This window comes from Mustela putorius, unplaced genomic scaffold, assembly GCF_011764305.1.
Source record: "Mustela putorius furo isolate JIRA1106 unplaced genomic scaffold, ASM1176430v1.1 tig00000127_pilon_pilon_pilon, whole genome shotgun sequence".
NCBI classification, from domain to species: Eukaryota; Metazoa; Chordata; class Mammalia; order Carnivora; family Mustelidae; genus Mustela; species Mustela putorius.
Window position 1 is genome coordinate 9,006,004 of NW_025421288.1, and position 16,289 is coordinate 9,022,292.

Genomic DNA, 16,289 nt, shown 5'->3' on the forward strand with positions numbered 1-16,289 from the left:
CTTCTCACACGGCCTTCACATCTCACCACTGATTGCTCTTCCGCTCCCTCCAATTCCTTGTGCTCGTATCACTCCACTGAACAGCTTTTTTTTTTTTTTCTTAAGATACTATTTTATTTCGACAGCATGAATGAGGAGGGGCAGAGGGAGAGAGAATCCCAGTCTCAGGACCCTGACTGAGATCATGACCTGAGCCTAAGTCAAGAGTTGGGCGCCCAGCTCACTGAGCCACCCAGGTGTCTCTGCACTGAATAGTTTTAATCAGAGCATCAGCTTCTCTCCATGTTGCCAAGTCCATGGTTACCTTTTTCCTTATTCAAGCTCAGCAGAATTCGCCAGTTTCCACACCTTCTCCTCAAAGTACTTCTCTCTCCACTTCTATGATACCATACTCTCCTAGTTCTCTCCTGCCTCCCTGGTGATTGCTTCTGTTTCCTTCCACTAGCTCCTCTAGTTTTACTCCATTATTAAATATCAGAGTGCCATTGAATTAAGACCTGGGCTGCCTTCCCTATCAATCGTAGGTAACCTCGTCCATTTTTTATGACTTCTAAATATTATTTGTGTACTGGTGAAGTCCAAATGTATATTTCCTGCTCAGACTTGTCCTGTGTGCTGTGCACTGGTGGATCTGCTTTCTTTAATTATGGATATCTCGAACATCCATCCCAAAATTAAAATGCTCTGTCCTCTGCTCTTCCTTAGCCCACCTCATTAAATGACACCACAGCCATCTATTGTGTCCCACATTTAGTCCACCACCAGGTTCTACCTGTTCTACCTCCAAAATATAGCTCTGATCTGTCCACTCTTTTCCATCCTGACTGCCCCCATCCTAACCTGAATGACCATCATCTTGCACTTGAACCTCCATGTTAGCCTCCTTACGGTCTCCCTGCCTATACTGTTGCCCACCCCAACCCATTTTCTATGCAGTAGAAGTGTTCCCTCTTTTAAAAATACAGTGTACCGTGTTACTCTCCTGCTTGACCTTCAGCGGCTTCCCATTTCACCTGAAGTTAAAATCCAAGCTCCTTACCTTGCTCTTTGAAAGTACTCCATGATCTAGCTCCTGCCAGTCTCCAGCCTTGTCCATCCTCTGGCTTCTTGCATGACCAGCTCCTTCTCATTTTTCATATCTCACTTTTCATGTCAGTCTTCCAAAGAGCCTTTTTCTGACCGCTAGATTCGCTTGTTCCTGTGGACTCACACATTGCTCTCATCGTGGCACAATGGATTCATATCCTTGTGGGCCTCTGGGACAGGTGACACTTAGCTTGTTGCTATTCATGCCTCTCTTTCCGCCTGGGAAGTAAGTAAGGATCTTGTTCACCTTGTTCACTGTTGTATTATATTCCCAGTGCCTAGTACTTGCCTGGCATGTGGTAGGCACTTAAGCTTGCTGAGAGAGGCGGTGGGTGGCTCAGTTAGTTGAGCAGCTAACTCTCAATTTCAGTTCAGGTCATGATCTCAGGGTCATGAGATCAAGCCCTGCCTCAGGCTCTATGCTCAGTATGGAGCCTGCTTAAGATTCTCTCTCTTCCTTTGCCCACAACCCTCCCCCTCCTGCACACACACTCTTTCTCTCAAAAAATAAAAATAAAAAATCAAGTTTGCTGAGAGAAGAGGGGGCTGGGAAAGGAAGGAAAAGAACACATTGAAAAGGAATTTCCGGGGCGCCTGGGTGGCTCAGTGGTTAAGCCGCTGCCTTCGGCTCGGGTCATGATCTCAGGGTCCTGGGATCGAGTCCCGCATCGGGCTCTCTGCTCAGCGGGGAGCCTGCTTCCTCCTCTCTCTCTCTCTCTCTCTCTCTCTCTCTGCCTGCCTCTCTGCCTACTTGTGATTTCTCTCTGTCAAGTAAATAAATAAAATCTTAAAAAAAAAAAAAAGAAAAGAAAATAAGGAATTTCCTATTTTTAAAAAATTCTGTACTGAAGTAGGAGGAGCAGATAAATGAAAGTAGGAGAGAGAAAAAAACATTTTATGGAACCAAACCATTGCAGTGTCTTGGTGCTTTTCTGGTTGTGAAGCAAACACTAAAACCAAGTCTAGAGGCTTCACCATTTTAAACTTTCAGCAGCTGCCTCTTTTATTGCCTCTTTCTTTCTTCCTTCCTTCCTTCCTTTCTTTCTTTCTTTCTTTCTTTCTTTCTTTTTCTTTCTTTTTAAGATTTTTGTTTATTTATTTGAGAGAGAGAGAGAAGGAGAAGCATCAGCTCCTGCTGATCAGGGAGCCTGATGTGGGGCTCCTTCCCAGACCCTGGGATTATGACCTGATCCAAAGTAGACACTTAACTGACTGAGCCATCAGGTGCCCCCTTGCCATTTTCTTCATGTGTTTTGTCCTACTAACTTGCCCTTGACAATCAGAGGACAGCACTTCCAGACTGTGCCACGTTCCTTTATTTGGTATCGTATCGTATTGTGTACTCAGATCCTTGGTCCACTGTACTTGATGGGCTCCAGGTGCAGAACCTTGGCCTCTGTGAGAGGAAACAAATGCAGACTGTGGTTAATTAGCCCATGCTTTAAGCACTTAACAGCAGATCTGAAGAAAAATAAAGCAGAATAAGGAGATGGAGCGTGATCAAAGGAGGGGTATGTTCAGTGGGATGGGCAGTCTGGGGGCAGTATCCCATGAACCAGGACCCAAATGAGGTGAAGGAACAAGTCATGTGACATTGTGGAGGAAAAGCATCTCAGCCCGAGGTTTGAGGGATTAATCAGCCTGTTCTTTCCCTCTGTTATAGCCCCTTTAATCAGTGTGCCCCTTTTCTAGAGACCATAATTCTACCATTGAGTTTTGTTTGTTTTCTTTTTTTAAGATTTTATTTATTTATTTGACAGACAGAGATCACAAGTAGGCAGAGAGGCAGGCAAGGAGAGAGGAAGAAACAGGCTCCCTGCCGAGCAGAGAGCCCGATGTGGGGCTTGATCCCAGAACCCCAGGATCATGACCTGAGCCGAAGGCAGAGGCTTTAACCCACTGAGCCACCCAGGCACCCCTACCATTGAGTTTTTTTAAAAAGATTTTATTTACTTGACAGAGAGATCACAAGTAGGCAGAGAGGCAGGCAGAGAGAGAGGAGAAAGCAGGCTCCCCGCTGAGCAGGGATTCCCATCCCAGGACCCCAAGATCATGACCTGAACTGAAGGCAGAGGCTTCACCCACTGAGCCACCCAGGTGCCCCTCTGCCATTGATTTTTAAGGCCTAGCCTAGGGACTTCTGTACTGTTGTGCAGGTTGTGTACTGCACACCTCTATGGGACACGATTCACGTATGTTATCCCTGTAGGTTTCACTATTCTTCCAATGGTCTTCCAGCAGATGGCAGTAAGGTTCATGAATATAGGGTGGCTTTTGCTAATCTAGATTTGGGTGTACACTGGTGTCATTACCTCTCTTAGATACATTGAGCCCCAGTCTTTTTTCTCTCTGGGCCCCAGTCTTACTTGTAAGCTTTTCTTTTTTCTTTTTCTGTGTTTCTTTCAAATATTTTAAACTTAAAGAATTCCAAGTACATTACAAAAAACTCCCACGTAAACTTCATTCTAGTTCACCAGTTGTTAACATTTGCCTACTTTTGTTTTATTTCTCCCACCTCCGCTCCATAGGTACATGTTTTTTTCTTTCTTTTCTTTTCTTTTCTTTTTTTTTTTTTTAAGATTTCATTTATTTGAGAGAAAGAAGAGAGCACAAGCAGAGCAGAGGGAGAGGGACAGGCAGACTCCTGGCTGAATAGGGAGCCCAACATGGGGCCTGAAGCCAGGACGCTGAGATCATGACCCAAGCTGAAGGCAGAAATTTAACTGACTGAGCCATCCAGGCACCTGATACATGTTTTTTCCGGAACTGTTTAAGAGCTGATTGCAAACATCCTGCCCCTTCACACCCCTTTCCACTTTAGAGTGTTTGTGTTTGTCTTCGTTTGGGGGGGGGGGTTATGATTTTATTTATTTATTTGACAGAGATCACAAGTAGGCAGAGGCAGGCAGAGAGAGAAGCGGGGAAGCAGACTCTCCACTGAGCAGAGAGCCCGATGCGGGACTCGATCCCAGGACCCTGAGATCAGGACCTGAGCCGAAGGCAGAGGCTTAACCCACTGAGCCACCCAGGCGCCCCATCTTCGTTTTTGAGCAAGAATTTTTTTCAGGAATGTACATAGCCACAGTACACTTACTATATTTAGGAAGTTTAATATTGGTACCATATAGTTGACCCTTGAACATCATGGTAACAAGCAGTGAGTGCCATGTAGTCAAAAATTCACCTATAAATTTGATTCTCCAAAAATGTAACTACTAATTGCATACCATTAACCAGAAGCCTTACTGCTAACGTGAACAGTCAGCTAACACACATTGTGTATGTTCTGTGCACTGTATAATATATGTTCAAGAGTAAGCCAGAGAAAAGAAAACGTCATTATGAAAGTCAAAAGGAAGAAAAACTACATTTACAAGTACTATACTGTATTTATTGGGAAAAAATCCACGAGAATGAGCGTGGATTCAAGCACCTGTTGTTGAAGGATCACCTGTGCTTTTATTGGTTACGTAGTCCGCGTTCAGATTTTGTCTCTGTCCCAGTGGTGTCCTTTACAGCCATTTTTACCCCTTGATCCAATGTTCAGTCTGTAGTCCTCACACATGGCATTTATGTGTTCTCAAATCTTATCTCCTTTATTTTTTGCTGTTTTTTTTATTGAGGAATAATTAAGTACAGTGTTGCACATACGGGGTGTGCAGAGTAATGGTTCAGCAGTACTGTGCATTACTCGGCGCTGTAAGTGTACCCGCTCCAAATCCCCTTCACCTTTTCACCCCCCTCCCACCTCCCCTCTGGCAAGCAGCAGTGTATTCCCTGTAGTTAAGAGTCCGGTTTGTCTCTTTCCTTTGTTCACTTGTTTATTACTTTCCACGTGTCGACGAAATCATAGGGTATTTGTCTCTGTTTGACTTAGTTCACCTAGGGTTATACCCTCTACGTCCATCCATGTTGTGAATTTCTCAGTCTGGGTTTTCTGGTGTTTTATTAGATCTTGGTTGTTATTGGCAACAATACCACAGAAGTGATGTTGTGTTCTTGGTGCAGTACACCAAAGAGGCACATGGTTAATCTGTTCCACTCGGAAGCATTCTGTGTTGAAACTGTGCTTGTGGTCTTAGGAGCAGAGACGTCTATATACTGCTTAGTATTTGCTCTCCTAAGAAGGCAGCACGTCTATATACTGCTTAGTATTTGCTCTCCTAAGAAGGCAGCACGTCTATATACTGCTTAGTATTTGCTCTCCTAAGAAGGCAGCACTCTGTTCAGCTTTCTGTCCCATCAGGTGAGCCTGATTTGCCTCCCAGCTCTCTTCCTTTGCATTTCCGTCAGGAATCCTAATGCCTGTTACTTCTCCTAGTGCCACATCCCTTGTCTGGACTCCCCAGCCAGGGATTGTTTCTTCTGTACAGCCAGCATACCTTCAGGGTAAAAGTTTCAAGTTAGGATATGTTGGTTTTAGCAAGGTTAGGCTTCAGAGGTGAATATTGTAGCTGGACCATGGGGAAGATCTAGGTGCCAGGGGGTCCCCTTGAACAGAATCAAGTTCATTTTACCCTGAATCACAGTCTTACAGACCTGTCCTGTTTTGATTATAGTTAAAATGTGAGTGTTTACTGCAGGTCACTAACAATGCTAAGCATTCTACTGCATTGGTGTCCTATAAAAACAGCTCTAGGAAATAGGTGTTACTTTCTTTTACAAAAGAAAAAACAAAGCTTTAGAATAGTCATGTAAGACAATATGGCTAAAAATTAACCAGGATCCGAACTCCTATCTCTCCAGCTCTAAAGCCCTTGCCCTTCTTCATGAACAGAAGAACACAGCAAAAGGACCATTTGTGTTGAAGTTAATAACCTTCACAGGTTGAAATTCAAATACAGGGTCCTTGCTAGATTGATGGTAATCACTAGCAACTTTTACACACACTTCTTGAGTCTTTAAGTAGAAGAACTTAGATCTTTCCAGTCTGGCTGTCCCTCACCACAAGACCCACTTGTCTGAGACAGTCTTGATTTATACCTATTTCCTAACAATTAGTAAGAGTGTCCCCATTCATTTTCACAGGTATTGCGGTTTAGATAATAATGTAGTTCCCCACCCACTGTCCTTCCTGAGTTCTGTTCGGGTTAACAGAGAGACTGGGGTTCCCTTGTGGCCAACACGAATAGAGTTGGGTTTCATTTTATCCACCTCTCTCTCCTGCTCCCACCCCATTTATTATCCATACCTTAGCTTTGGTTTTATAGTGACCAGATGAATTTGTCGCCATGGTTTGCTTCATTCAGTCAGCCATTAAAGAGTTTATCACACTTCTTCTACCCTTTCTGTTGAAACATTTCAAGACATTGGTATTTTATCCCATTGTACTTCAGTAGCCATCTCTAAAAAAAAGAAGTTTCTAAGTTTCTGTGAACCTGTACAGAAACCGCAGGAACCGTTTGCAGTATGAGTCCTCACTCCTGACCTACAGTTTGATTTTCATTTATCAGATTCTCTTAAGGAGCGGTGCGTCTGAACTGCGTGTTGTGTAATTACATTAGCGTAATGCTTCTCCGATGTGCAGGACACAGCCCAAGAGCAGGCCTGGCCATGTGCTCCCGGGTAACCTGTGTTCCCTTTTCTTTTGGCAGTGCACGATCTGATTTTCTGGCGAGATGTGAAGAAGACGGGTTTTGTCTTTGGCACCACACTGGTCATGCTGCTCTCCCTGGCAGCGTTCAGTGTCATCAGCGTGATTTCTTACCTCATCCTGGCCCTTCTCTCTGTCACCATCAGCTTCAGGGTCTACAAGTCTGTCATCCAAGCTGTACAGAAATCAGAAGAGGGCCATCCGTTCAAGTGAGTGGAAGTATCACAAGTAACACTCACCAGTTTAGAGAAGGGGTTTGCTGAGGATGGCGGGACCGGACTAAGGGAAGAATTAGCCCAAAGCAGCTGATCCCTCGCAGGAACCGTCAGCTAGAAACCTTGTCTCTTCAGAAGGGACCAAGTTAGGAGCCAAGTAACTTTTGGACAAACGTTTAATATCAAAGACGACTGCCTGAACTCCTGAGTGGGGCCTCCAGGACCCCCAGTTAGATGGGGTCCCAAGGACATGCTTAAGTTCCCTATTATATAGTTAACTATTTTTGATTTGGTTTGGTTTTGGCTTTGATTTTTTAAACATTTTTAATTTAAATTCAGTTAATTAACATACAGTGTATTATTAGTTTCAGAGACAGAGTTCATTGATTCATCAGTCTTATTTATATAAGACCCAGTGCTCACTGCATCACATGCCCTCTTTAATATCCAACACCCAGTACCCCTGGGGATAAAAATATATGTTTATAAAAAATTAAAAATTTTTAAAAAATTAAAAATTAAAAAATATATATATCCATCACCCAGCTACCCCATCCCCTAGTCCCCCCCATATAGTTAAACCTTAGAACAACTTTGAAATCTCAGTATTGAGGCTGTGCTCTTGGCAATACCAGAATTTGACATGCTCACTCTTCGTTGTATTACTGAATTACTCATCTCCTTCTTCTCTCTCCCTTAGTTTTCTAACCCTCCCCTGCCCCCACCCTTTAGTTCTCTTACTACCAGGAACAAGTCTTGAGGTCAGTAGGTCATGCATTTCTAGAATCCACTTGCTAGCTTTTCTGTGTTGTAACTTTATTTTTTTTTTAAGATTTTATTTGTTTATTTGACAGAGAAGGATCACAAGTAGGCAGAGAGGCAGGCAGAAAGAGAGAGAGAGAGAAACAGGCTCCCTGCTGAGCAAAGAGCCCAATGCAGGGCTCGATCCCAAGACCCTGAGATCATGACCTGAGCCAAAGGCAGCAGTTTAACCCACTGAGCCACCCAGGCGCCCTTGTGTTGTAACTTTTTTTTTTTTTAAGATTTTATTTATTTATTACACAGAGAGAGATCACAAGTAGACAGAGAGGCAGGCAGAGAGAGAGGGAAGCAGGCTCACTGCTGATCAGAGAGCCTGATGCGGGACTCGATCTCAGGTCCCTGAGATCATGACCTGAGCCAGAGGCAGCAGCCTAACCCACTGAGCCACCCAGGCTCCCCTGTGTTGTAACTCTTAACAAATGTTTTCCTCACACTTTTCCTCTTGGAAATCTTCGCCCATGAACAATTTTAATATTCGCAAATGGCAGTTTTTTAAAAGCCTTTTTCTTATAGGGAGAGAAACTTCTGTGACCTCTCAAGACTATGACAGAATCGGTGTCTGGCTGCAGCTCTGGTCCTTTTTTAATTTTCTCTTGGTGAAAATAGAAGACAGTTTAAACTATATGTGGCATTTAAAAAGTTATTGCCGGGGTACCTGGGTGGCTCAGTGGGTTAAGTCTCTGCCTTCGGCTGGAGTCATGATCCCAGGGTCCTGGGATCGAGCCCCGCATCAGGCTCTCTGCTCAGCGGGGAGCCTGCTTCCTCCTCTCTCTCTGCCTGCCTCTCTGCCTGCTTGTGATCTCTCTCTGCCAGATAAATAAATAAAATCTTAAAAAAAAACAAAAGTTATCGCCAGTTAATTTTAACAAATCAGTAGCTGTTCACTGAGTGAATAAATATGACTTTTGCCACAAGCTCAGGGGTCTTAGGATTTTTCCTCTTTTGCAGGATACTGTTGTGGATCATGAAATGTATCATGTCAAGTTGTATAAGTTATGGCATCTATTTTTTATAACTTTTGTATTAGGTAGTAAATACTTTCTTAATAAATAGAAAAGGAAAGCTTATCTGTTCCTTTTCTGTTTTTCCCGCAAGACTGTAGGCTCTTTAAGGCAAAAGCAGTCTTTTTTTTCTTGAACGCCAGCACGTGGCAGAGGGTCTGATACCCAGTAGGCACTCACTGAGTACTGAGTGAATGAAACTGGTTATGAGCGCATGCTTACATCTCAGTTCTCTGGCGCATCTGTGAACAGAACCCAAGTCTTTGTCTTTCTCTATAGTTGTGAACCCTATCAGACTCAGTATCTCCACCGTCTTTTTTCTTTTGTTAACAAATATTTTATAATGCCTCTTTTAATGTTTTGAAATGAAATTCATAGATAGCTATAAGCAAAATTTCAAAAATAGACTATACTTGTAATAGAAAGGAATGAGAAGATGGAAGGTCTTCTCATATCCCAGTCAATATTTAACTGCTTGGACATGACTATACACCCACAAAAAACAATAGAGACATTATATACTTACACTTAGATGTGTAATCTCCAATACAGATGTGACTTTCCAAAGTGATCTAAAATATCTTATTAAAGTTCAGAATACACAAAATACAGTCTTTTTAGAAAATTCAGGGTATGTTAAAACTGGGGGAAATACCTTGTTTTTATATGTCCTGCGCTTTTGATCATTACAAATGAATATCCTATGAGGCCATAAAAGTTTATGCACGGCATAGGACACTACTTTATTGTGTATGACTGCCCCACACTTTGCAGACATCTGGCATCTTTGCCTCTGTCTGCTGAAAGACGATGGGGCCCTCTCCCCAGCCCATGACAGAAAAATGCTCCTACAGATTTCTAAAATGTGCCCTTGGGGGAATTTCACACCCTAAATAACTGCTCTACTAGCAAAGATGTTCTTCCGTGTCAAATGTATGACTGTTGTTTCTTCTTCTGGAAGAGCCTACCTGGATGTAGACATTACTCTGTCCTCAGAAGCTTTCCATAATTATGTGAATGCTGCCATGGTGCACATCAACAGAGCCCTGAAACTCATTATTCGTCTCTTTCTGGTGGAAGATTTGGTTGACTCCTTGAAGGTCAGTTGCTTCTACAGCTTTTGGTGGTGAGGCTGAGGACAGCCAGGGACTAAGTTATAAATCAGAGGAAAACCAGTAAATAGGGTTTTATCACACAAAACCAAGTGTATGCTTATCTCAACCAGCCTGTGAAAAATGGAGGTAGGAGTCAGGAGAGGAGGAGACATCTCCTGCCCCCGTGGAACTAAGTGCCCTCCCAACAAGGGCAGCATCACTGACCAAAACACAGTCACAGTTTGTCTCGGAGCTTCAGAGAACTACGGAATTCTCTGATGCACCCTGCAAGTGTGTGGTGCGGACGAGGTAGAACCTTCATTGTGCCATTATAATTGTGTGTGGCATACGTCCCTAAGTTTATGCAGACTTAATTGGCAAGGGGAGAATGACATCAGTTAACCTAAATTTTGCATTATGATGCCTCCTGCGTAATCCTCTGATGTTGGCTTTCACAGCTGGCTGTCTTCATGTGGCTGATGACCTATGTTGGTGCTGTTTTCAATGGAATCACCCTTCTGATTCTCGGTAAGGCGACAAGGAAAATGTCTCCATGCTCTTTGAAGTACAGCTAGCCCTTGAACAACACAGCTTTGAACTGTGGGATCCCACTTATACGCAGATTTTTTGCAGTACAGTATTGTAAATGTATTTTCTCTCGGGATTTTCTGACTAGCATTTTCTTTTCTCTAGCTTACTTTACTGTAAGAATACAGCATATAATATACATACAAAATAATATGTTGATCGACTGTTTGTGTTCTCAGTAACGCTTCTGGCCAAGTTTTAGGGGAGTCAAAAGTTCTGTGCAGATTTTTGACTGTGTAGGGTATCCATGCTCCTAATCCCCATGATGTTCAGTGGTCATTTGTAATTGGTAAAAAGTAGGAGCCAAGAGAATGCCCGGCATGTCTCCACTCCTTCCATGTGGCCCAGCCTTTAACATCTATAAACCTTGAATTAGACGTTGGAAGAACCTGTGTGGCCATAGGGTTTTTGAAAGGGCCTAACTGTAAAGGTCCTAACTATGAAGTGAAAATAGAAGTAAAGGAGAGTTGCCTACATTTGTGTTAAATATAGGGATCTTACAGAAATCATTTTCATAATTTAGAAATTATTTGTGATACAAAGAAAGCCTGTGTACCTATAGCTAACCGTCCTTAATTGCGAGCCCTAAGTAGGATTTCTCATATTTAAGATCTGTGTTTCCCCGTATTTCATGAGGAAAATGTATATTCCTTGAATCTTGGGTCTTTTTGACTGTCTCACATGTACACTTGCTGTGTCCTATGATTCTCTTACAGCCGAACTGCTCGTTTTCAGTGTCCCCATTGTCTATGAGAAGTACAAGGTAAGCACTTGCCTGTTTTGAATCATATATGCCTGTTGATGTATGACTAGCTTTAGTCCCTTTTTTAGTTATTGAAAATTTGGAGCGATCATTTTCTTTCTTTTCCTTTCCTCTCCCTCCCTCCCGCCCACCCGCCTGCCTTCCTTCCTTCCTTTACTTATTTTAGAGAGAAAGTGCACAAGCAGGAGGGGGCAGGGGGAAGAGGAGAGAGCATCTCAAGCAGGCTCCACACCCGGCTTGATCTCACGACCCTGAGATCACAGCCTGAGCTGAAACCAAGTGTAGGACACTTAACTGACTGAGCCACCCAGGCACCCCATGAACGATCATTTTGTAACCATTTCTGCAGTCTGAGTTTTAAGTCAGGAGCCTGTGAGAAGTAGTGGTTTCCTCTACCAAGAGAAACTGAAGTGTAGGAGAGAGAAGGGTAGGAAGGTACCTTTTTATGACTTGTTGTATGTCTTTTAAGTTTTTCATGGGGATGCATTATCCGTTCAAAAAAATAAGTTGAAAAAATGCTTAAATAAATAAAAGCTGATGTCTGAAAAGAAATTTAAACTGTCAAGGCTATTATGGGACTCCCATCTGTGTGAAGAGATGATTGCTTTGTAGAATGGTACAGCCTTGCCAGATGCTCTGAAGTTGTTCCTTATAGATTAAGTCCTCAATCAACAGACTTTTATTTATACCTTTTGATATTAAATGAATTAGTCTTACCTAGGAGCCAAAACAACATTTGTGATTACAGAATATAGGTTAGATAATTTTTAGTATTTACAAAATGCTTTACTCCAGTTTCTATAAAGGAAATACCTAGCAAGTAAGACCTTAGCAAAAGAAACAAGAGATTTTTACTTCAACAGACTATTATAAGGCGTTTATGGCATAATTTAAAGTCTGAAACCTGAAAGGTTTTGGGGGTGGGGTTGTTTTGTTTTGTTTATGGGCTCCATGCCCAGTGTGGAGCCCACCACAGAGCTTGAACTCACAACCCTGAGATCAAGACCTGAGCTGAGATCAGGACTCGACTGAGCCACCCAGGCACCCCTAATACCTGAAATGGGGAGGAGGCTTTTTGGTTTTCTAAGATTTTATTTATTAGATAACTAGAGAGCACAAATGGTGGTGGGGGGAGAGAGAAGTGGGCTTCCTGCTGAGCAGTGAGCCTAATGTGTGGGGCTCGGTCCCAGGGTCCTGGGATCATGACTCGAGCCGAAGGCAGATGCTTTACCAACTGAACCATCCAGATGCCCCAATACCTGAAGTTTTTAAATACTCTTAAAAACTGGGCATTAGGGGCGCCTGGGTGGCTCAGTGGGTTAAGCCGCTGCCTTCGGCTCAGGTCATGATCTCAGGGTCCTGGGATCGAGTCCCACATCGGGCTCTCTGCTCAGCAGGGAGCCTGCTTCCTCCTCTCTCTCTGCCTGCCTCTCTGCCTACTTGTGATCTCTGTCAAATAAATAAATAAAATCTTTAAAAAAAAAAAAAACTGGGCATTATTGGGGCGGTTGGCTGGCTCAGTTGATAGAGCATCTGACTCTTGATATCATCAGGGTTGGGAGTTCAAGCCCTGCACTGGGTGTGGAGCCTACTTAAAATAAAAAATAATAATAAATTTTAAAAACTGATGTTATTCTCATTTCCCAGAATATGCAATAGTGTTTTTAAGAAATGGTTAAACTAGGTAACATTATTTTCAGGAAAATTGTTAATCTGTGTGTTGCCATAACTTGAGTCTCTTCCCTTTCCTTAAAGACCCAGATTGATCACTATGTTGGCATCGCCCGTGATCAGACCAAGTCGATTGTTGAAAAGTAAGTATACTTTAATTCCACGTTTTATCAGAATGTGTGCTTTTCTTCCCCAATTATTTTTGGCCTCTTCTATAAATACTGACTCAAAGAAAGAAATCTTGATCCTGAAGAAAAATGTTGGTTAATAGTTTGGTTTTTACTACAAATTATTTCATCCTACTTCCTTAGAAAACATTCTTTGTATCTTAGATTAAAAAGGAACCATGAGGGACGCCTGGGTGGCTCAGCTGGTTAAGTGGCTGCCTTCGGCTCAGGTCATGATCCCAGTGTCCTGGGATCGAGTCCCACATCAGGCTCCTTGCTTGGCAGGGAGCCTGCTTCTCCCTCTGCCTCTGCCTGCCATTCTGTCTGCCTGTGCTCGCTCGCTCTCCCTCTCTCTCTCTCTCTGACAAATGAATAAATAAAATCTTAAAAAAAAAAAAAAAAAAAAAGGAACCATGGAATTAGAACCTTTTGCCTTTCTGACTTGGCCTTTTAAGTGTCTGAAGCTACCCCCCGCCCCCCACATTAATCTATTTTAAGCCAAACTCTTCCCTCCTTTTTCAGAAATAAGAGGTTTGGGGGGGCTTTTTGTTTGGTTGGTTAGTTTTTTAGATTTTATTTATTTATTCGACAGGGACACAGTGAGAGAGGGAGCACAAGCAGGGGGAGTGGGAGAGGGAGAAGCAGGCTTTCCACTGAACAGGGAGCCTGATGTGGGGCTTGATCCCAGGCCCTGGGATCACGACCTGAGCCAAAGGCAGACACTTAAGAACTTAAGACACTTAAGCCACCCAGACATCCCCAGAAATAAGAGCTTTACTAAATAAATGACTCAAAACCAATGCTACTTTTCCTCAACTACCAAATCCCTGTTTTCTCTCCTTTTTTTTTGAACCAATTTAGTATTGAAATCAACTAATAAACTATTGGTAGACATTTTTATGACTCCCTCTACCAGGGAGCCATTGGGGTTTCTTTGTTTAGTTTTTTTGTTTTGTGCTTTTTTTTTTCCTCCCAATCATGTCAAACACTAAGGAACCCACACTTCAGCTAAAATGTTGACATTTAAGAAATAGAACACAAGCAGCTAAACCTCTTTTGTGCACCCTCTTCCCCGCCCCAGTCCCTTTCACACCTCCAATTTTAGTGCTTTTCCCAATTTTGATAAGGGGGAACTACAAGTATATGTACACAGTTCTGGCTGGATGCCAGGGTCTTTACTTGCTATTTTGCTTTTACACGTATGCATTAGAGCTAACACCAGGCAAGGACAGTTAGCACAAATATGTATCTGGTTGCTGTTTACTTCTGATTGTGAAATATAGATGTCGCTTAGCTTTAAGTCTCATGTCTTGGTCAGTCCCTGTTGTGGGATCTAATTGTGAAGAGTGGCTTTGACATTGGCTGAGAGGTATGTGAATGCCCTTAGTGAAGAGTAACCTATTAATGCACAAAATAAAGGGTGGCTTTGGTGTCCGGCGAGGGGCCAGGAACTGTTGCCAGCTCCTATAGTCTTTTTATCTGTCACCTTGACCCTTGACTCCTGGTTCCTTTTGTAGCGCTAGTGGGTCACCTAGCCTTCCCGGAGAAATGGGTTCTTGCGCTGCCAGTGTGTGGAACACAGCAGGTGTTAGGCCCAGATCCCCTTAATTCTTCTCTGGAACCCCAAGTGAAGGACCCAGGAGGTGCAGGCAGTACAAGAGGACAGGCCACAGGCTGCCAGTGGCATTGCAGCAAGGGCATGAATCTTTGCAGACCCCTCAGCTCATCCCAGACCAGACTCGGCCCCGCATTTTTCATCCAGAGTAAACCCTCATGGGAGATTGTACCACAATCTCCAGCAAGCCCATGGCCGTCTTTCGGTGTCACAAAAGTAAAAACCTAGGGGTGCCTGGGTGGCTCAATAGGTTAAACCTCTCTGCCTTTGGCTCAGGTCATGATCTCAGGGTCCTGGGATCGAGCCCCGCATCGGGCTCTCTGCTCAGCAGGGAGCCTGCTTCCCCTTCCTCCTCTCTGTCTGCCTACCTCTCTGTCTACTTGTGACCTCTTTGTCAAATAAATAAATAAAAATCTTTTAAGAAAAAAAAAAAGTAAAAACCTACCTCTAATGTCCTTTCTCACCTTTTTCTTTCTTTCTTTTTTTTTTTCCTTCAATAGGATACAAGCAAAACTCCCTGGAATCGCAAAAAAAAAGGCAGAATAAGTACATGGAAACCAGAAATGCAACAGTTACTAAAACACCACTTAATAGTCATAACGTTCTTACCTGTGCTATGAAGGAACGTGCTCAGTGTCAGCTCGAGCCTGCATTCCAAGCTGCTTTTTCTTAATTTGTTTTCACCCCTCCTTTCCCGTTACCCTCAGTATCAAGCACAAGAATTGTTGGACTAAAAAAAGAACTGATACCTTAGGATCCAAAAGAATAAAGAAAGAGTCAAATTACTAGGATAAATCGTATCTTAATGGTGGCGGAGCTTTTACTTGTAGCTTGAAAGGGGAGAGGTTGGAGGTCAAGGAAAAAATAAAAGAAAGCACTGCTCTTGGACTCTGCTCTCCAGGTCTCAAGGACTAGTCTTCCCCAGCTTCCCATCGGAGTTTTACCCTTATTTTTATGTTAAGAAATAATGATTAACTTATGAGGAAATTATCTGGGGACAGGAGTAGGATTCCTTCCTGTGGGTTTTGGCGAACCTCTGATCCCATCTTCCGGCCCCACAATGTGAGCAGCTACTCCTAATACTCGTCTTCGTTGCGTAATGCTAGAGCCTCCAACTCTGTGAATAACCTGTAGGTCAGAGTGAGAGTTCCTGATTCCCAGAATGCCGCCTGGGAACCAAGAACGGAAATGGGAGGTGGGGCTGGGACAACCCTCCCCTCCCGCTCCCCGCAGGAAAGGAAAGTCTCTGCCATTTGGGAGGGCGGCGTCTGTGTCTGTTCTCGTGGGCACCAGTGCTGGGCTTGCGCTTGAGAACTCCTTCCTGGATGTGCTTTCCACCCTCTTCTCTGCCCACCTCACCTCAAGTTGAATAAATATGGTTGTACTTTTCTTATTATGAAATACATGTCTGTAACTGCTGTACACTGCTGTAAACTTGGTAGAGAAAAAGTATAATCTGCATGTGGGCTCCTCAGTTGTTGAGTTCTTGTAATCCTGTCTCAGTCCATGGGGGGGGAAACATTCTCAAGAGGCGACTATAGAAACGTAAAAGGTCTTTTTTGCTTTTTGTCCTTTCTCCACAGCTTCCTCCTTCACATGCTACATCTTTAACCTGTGCTCATCACTGTACCCTAAGGACCAAAGCCAAGCTGGCTTGAGAGGAGACTGTGTGTC

General features: G+C 43.3%; 1 protein-coding gene across 2 annotated transcripts in view; it reads left to right on the forward strand.

Moving 5' to 3' along the window:
- Positions 1–15,406, forward strand: part of RTN3 (reticulon 3) — a 66,331-nt gene extending 50,925 nt beyond the window's left edge. For both annotated transcript variants that reach the window (XM_045064003.1, XM_045064007.1), the window contains 6 exons: positions 6,681–6,888; positions 9,679–9,817; positions 10,270–10,339; positions 11,116–11,162; positions 12,918–12,976; positions 15,116–15,406. In XM_045064003.1, the coding sequence (XP_044919938.1) occupies positions 6,681–6,888; positions 9,679–9,817; positions 10,270–10,339; positions 11,116–11,162; positions 12,918–12,976; positions 15,116–15,161 (569 nt within the window). In that variant the 3' untranslated portion in view covers positions 15,162–15,406. The remainder of the gene's footprint in view (positions 1–6,680; positions 6,889–9,678; positions 9,818–10,269; positions 10,340–11,115; positions 11,163–12,917; positions 12,977–15,115) is intronic.
- Positions 15,407–16,289: the final 883 nt, after the last annotated feature.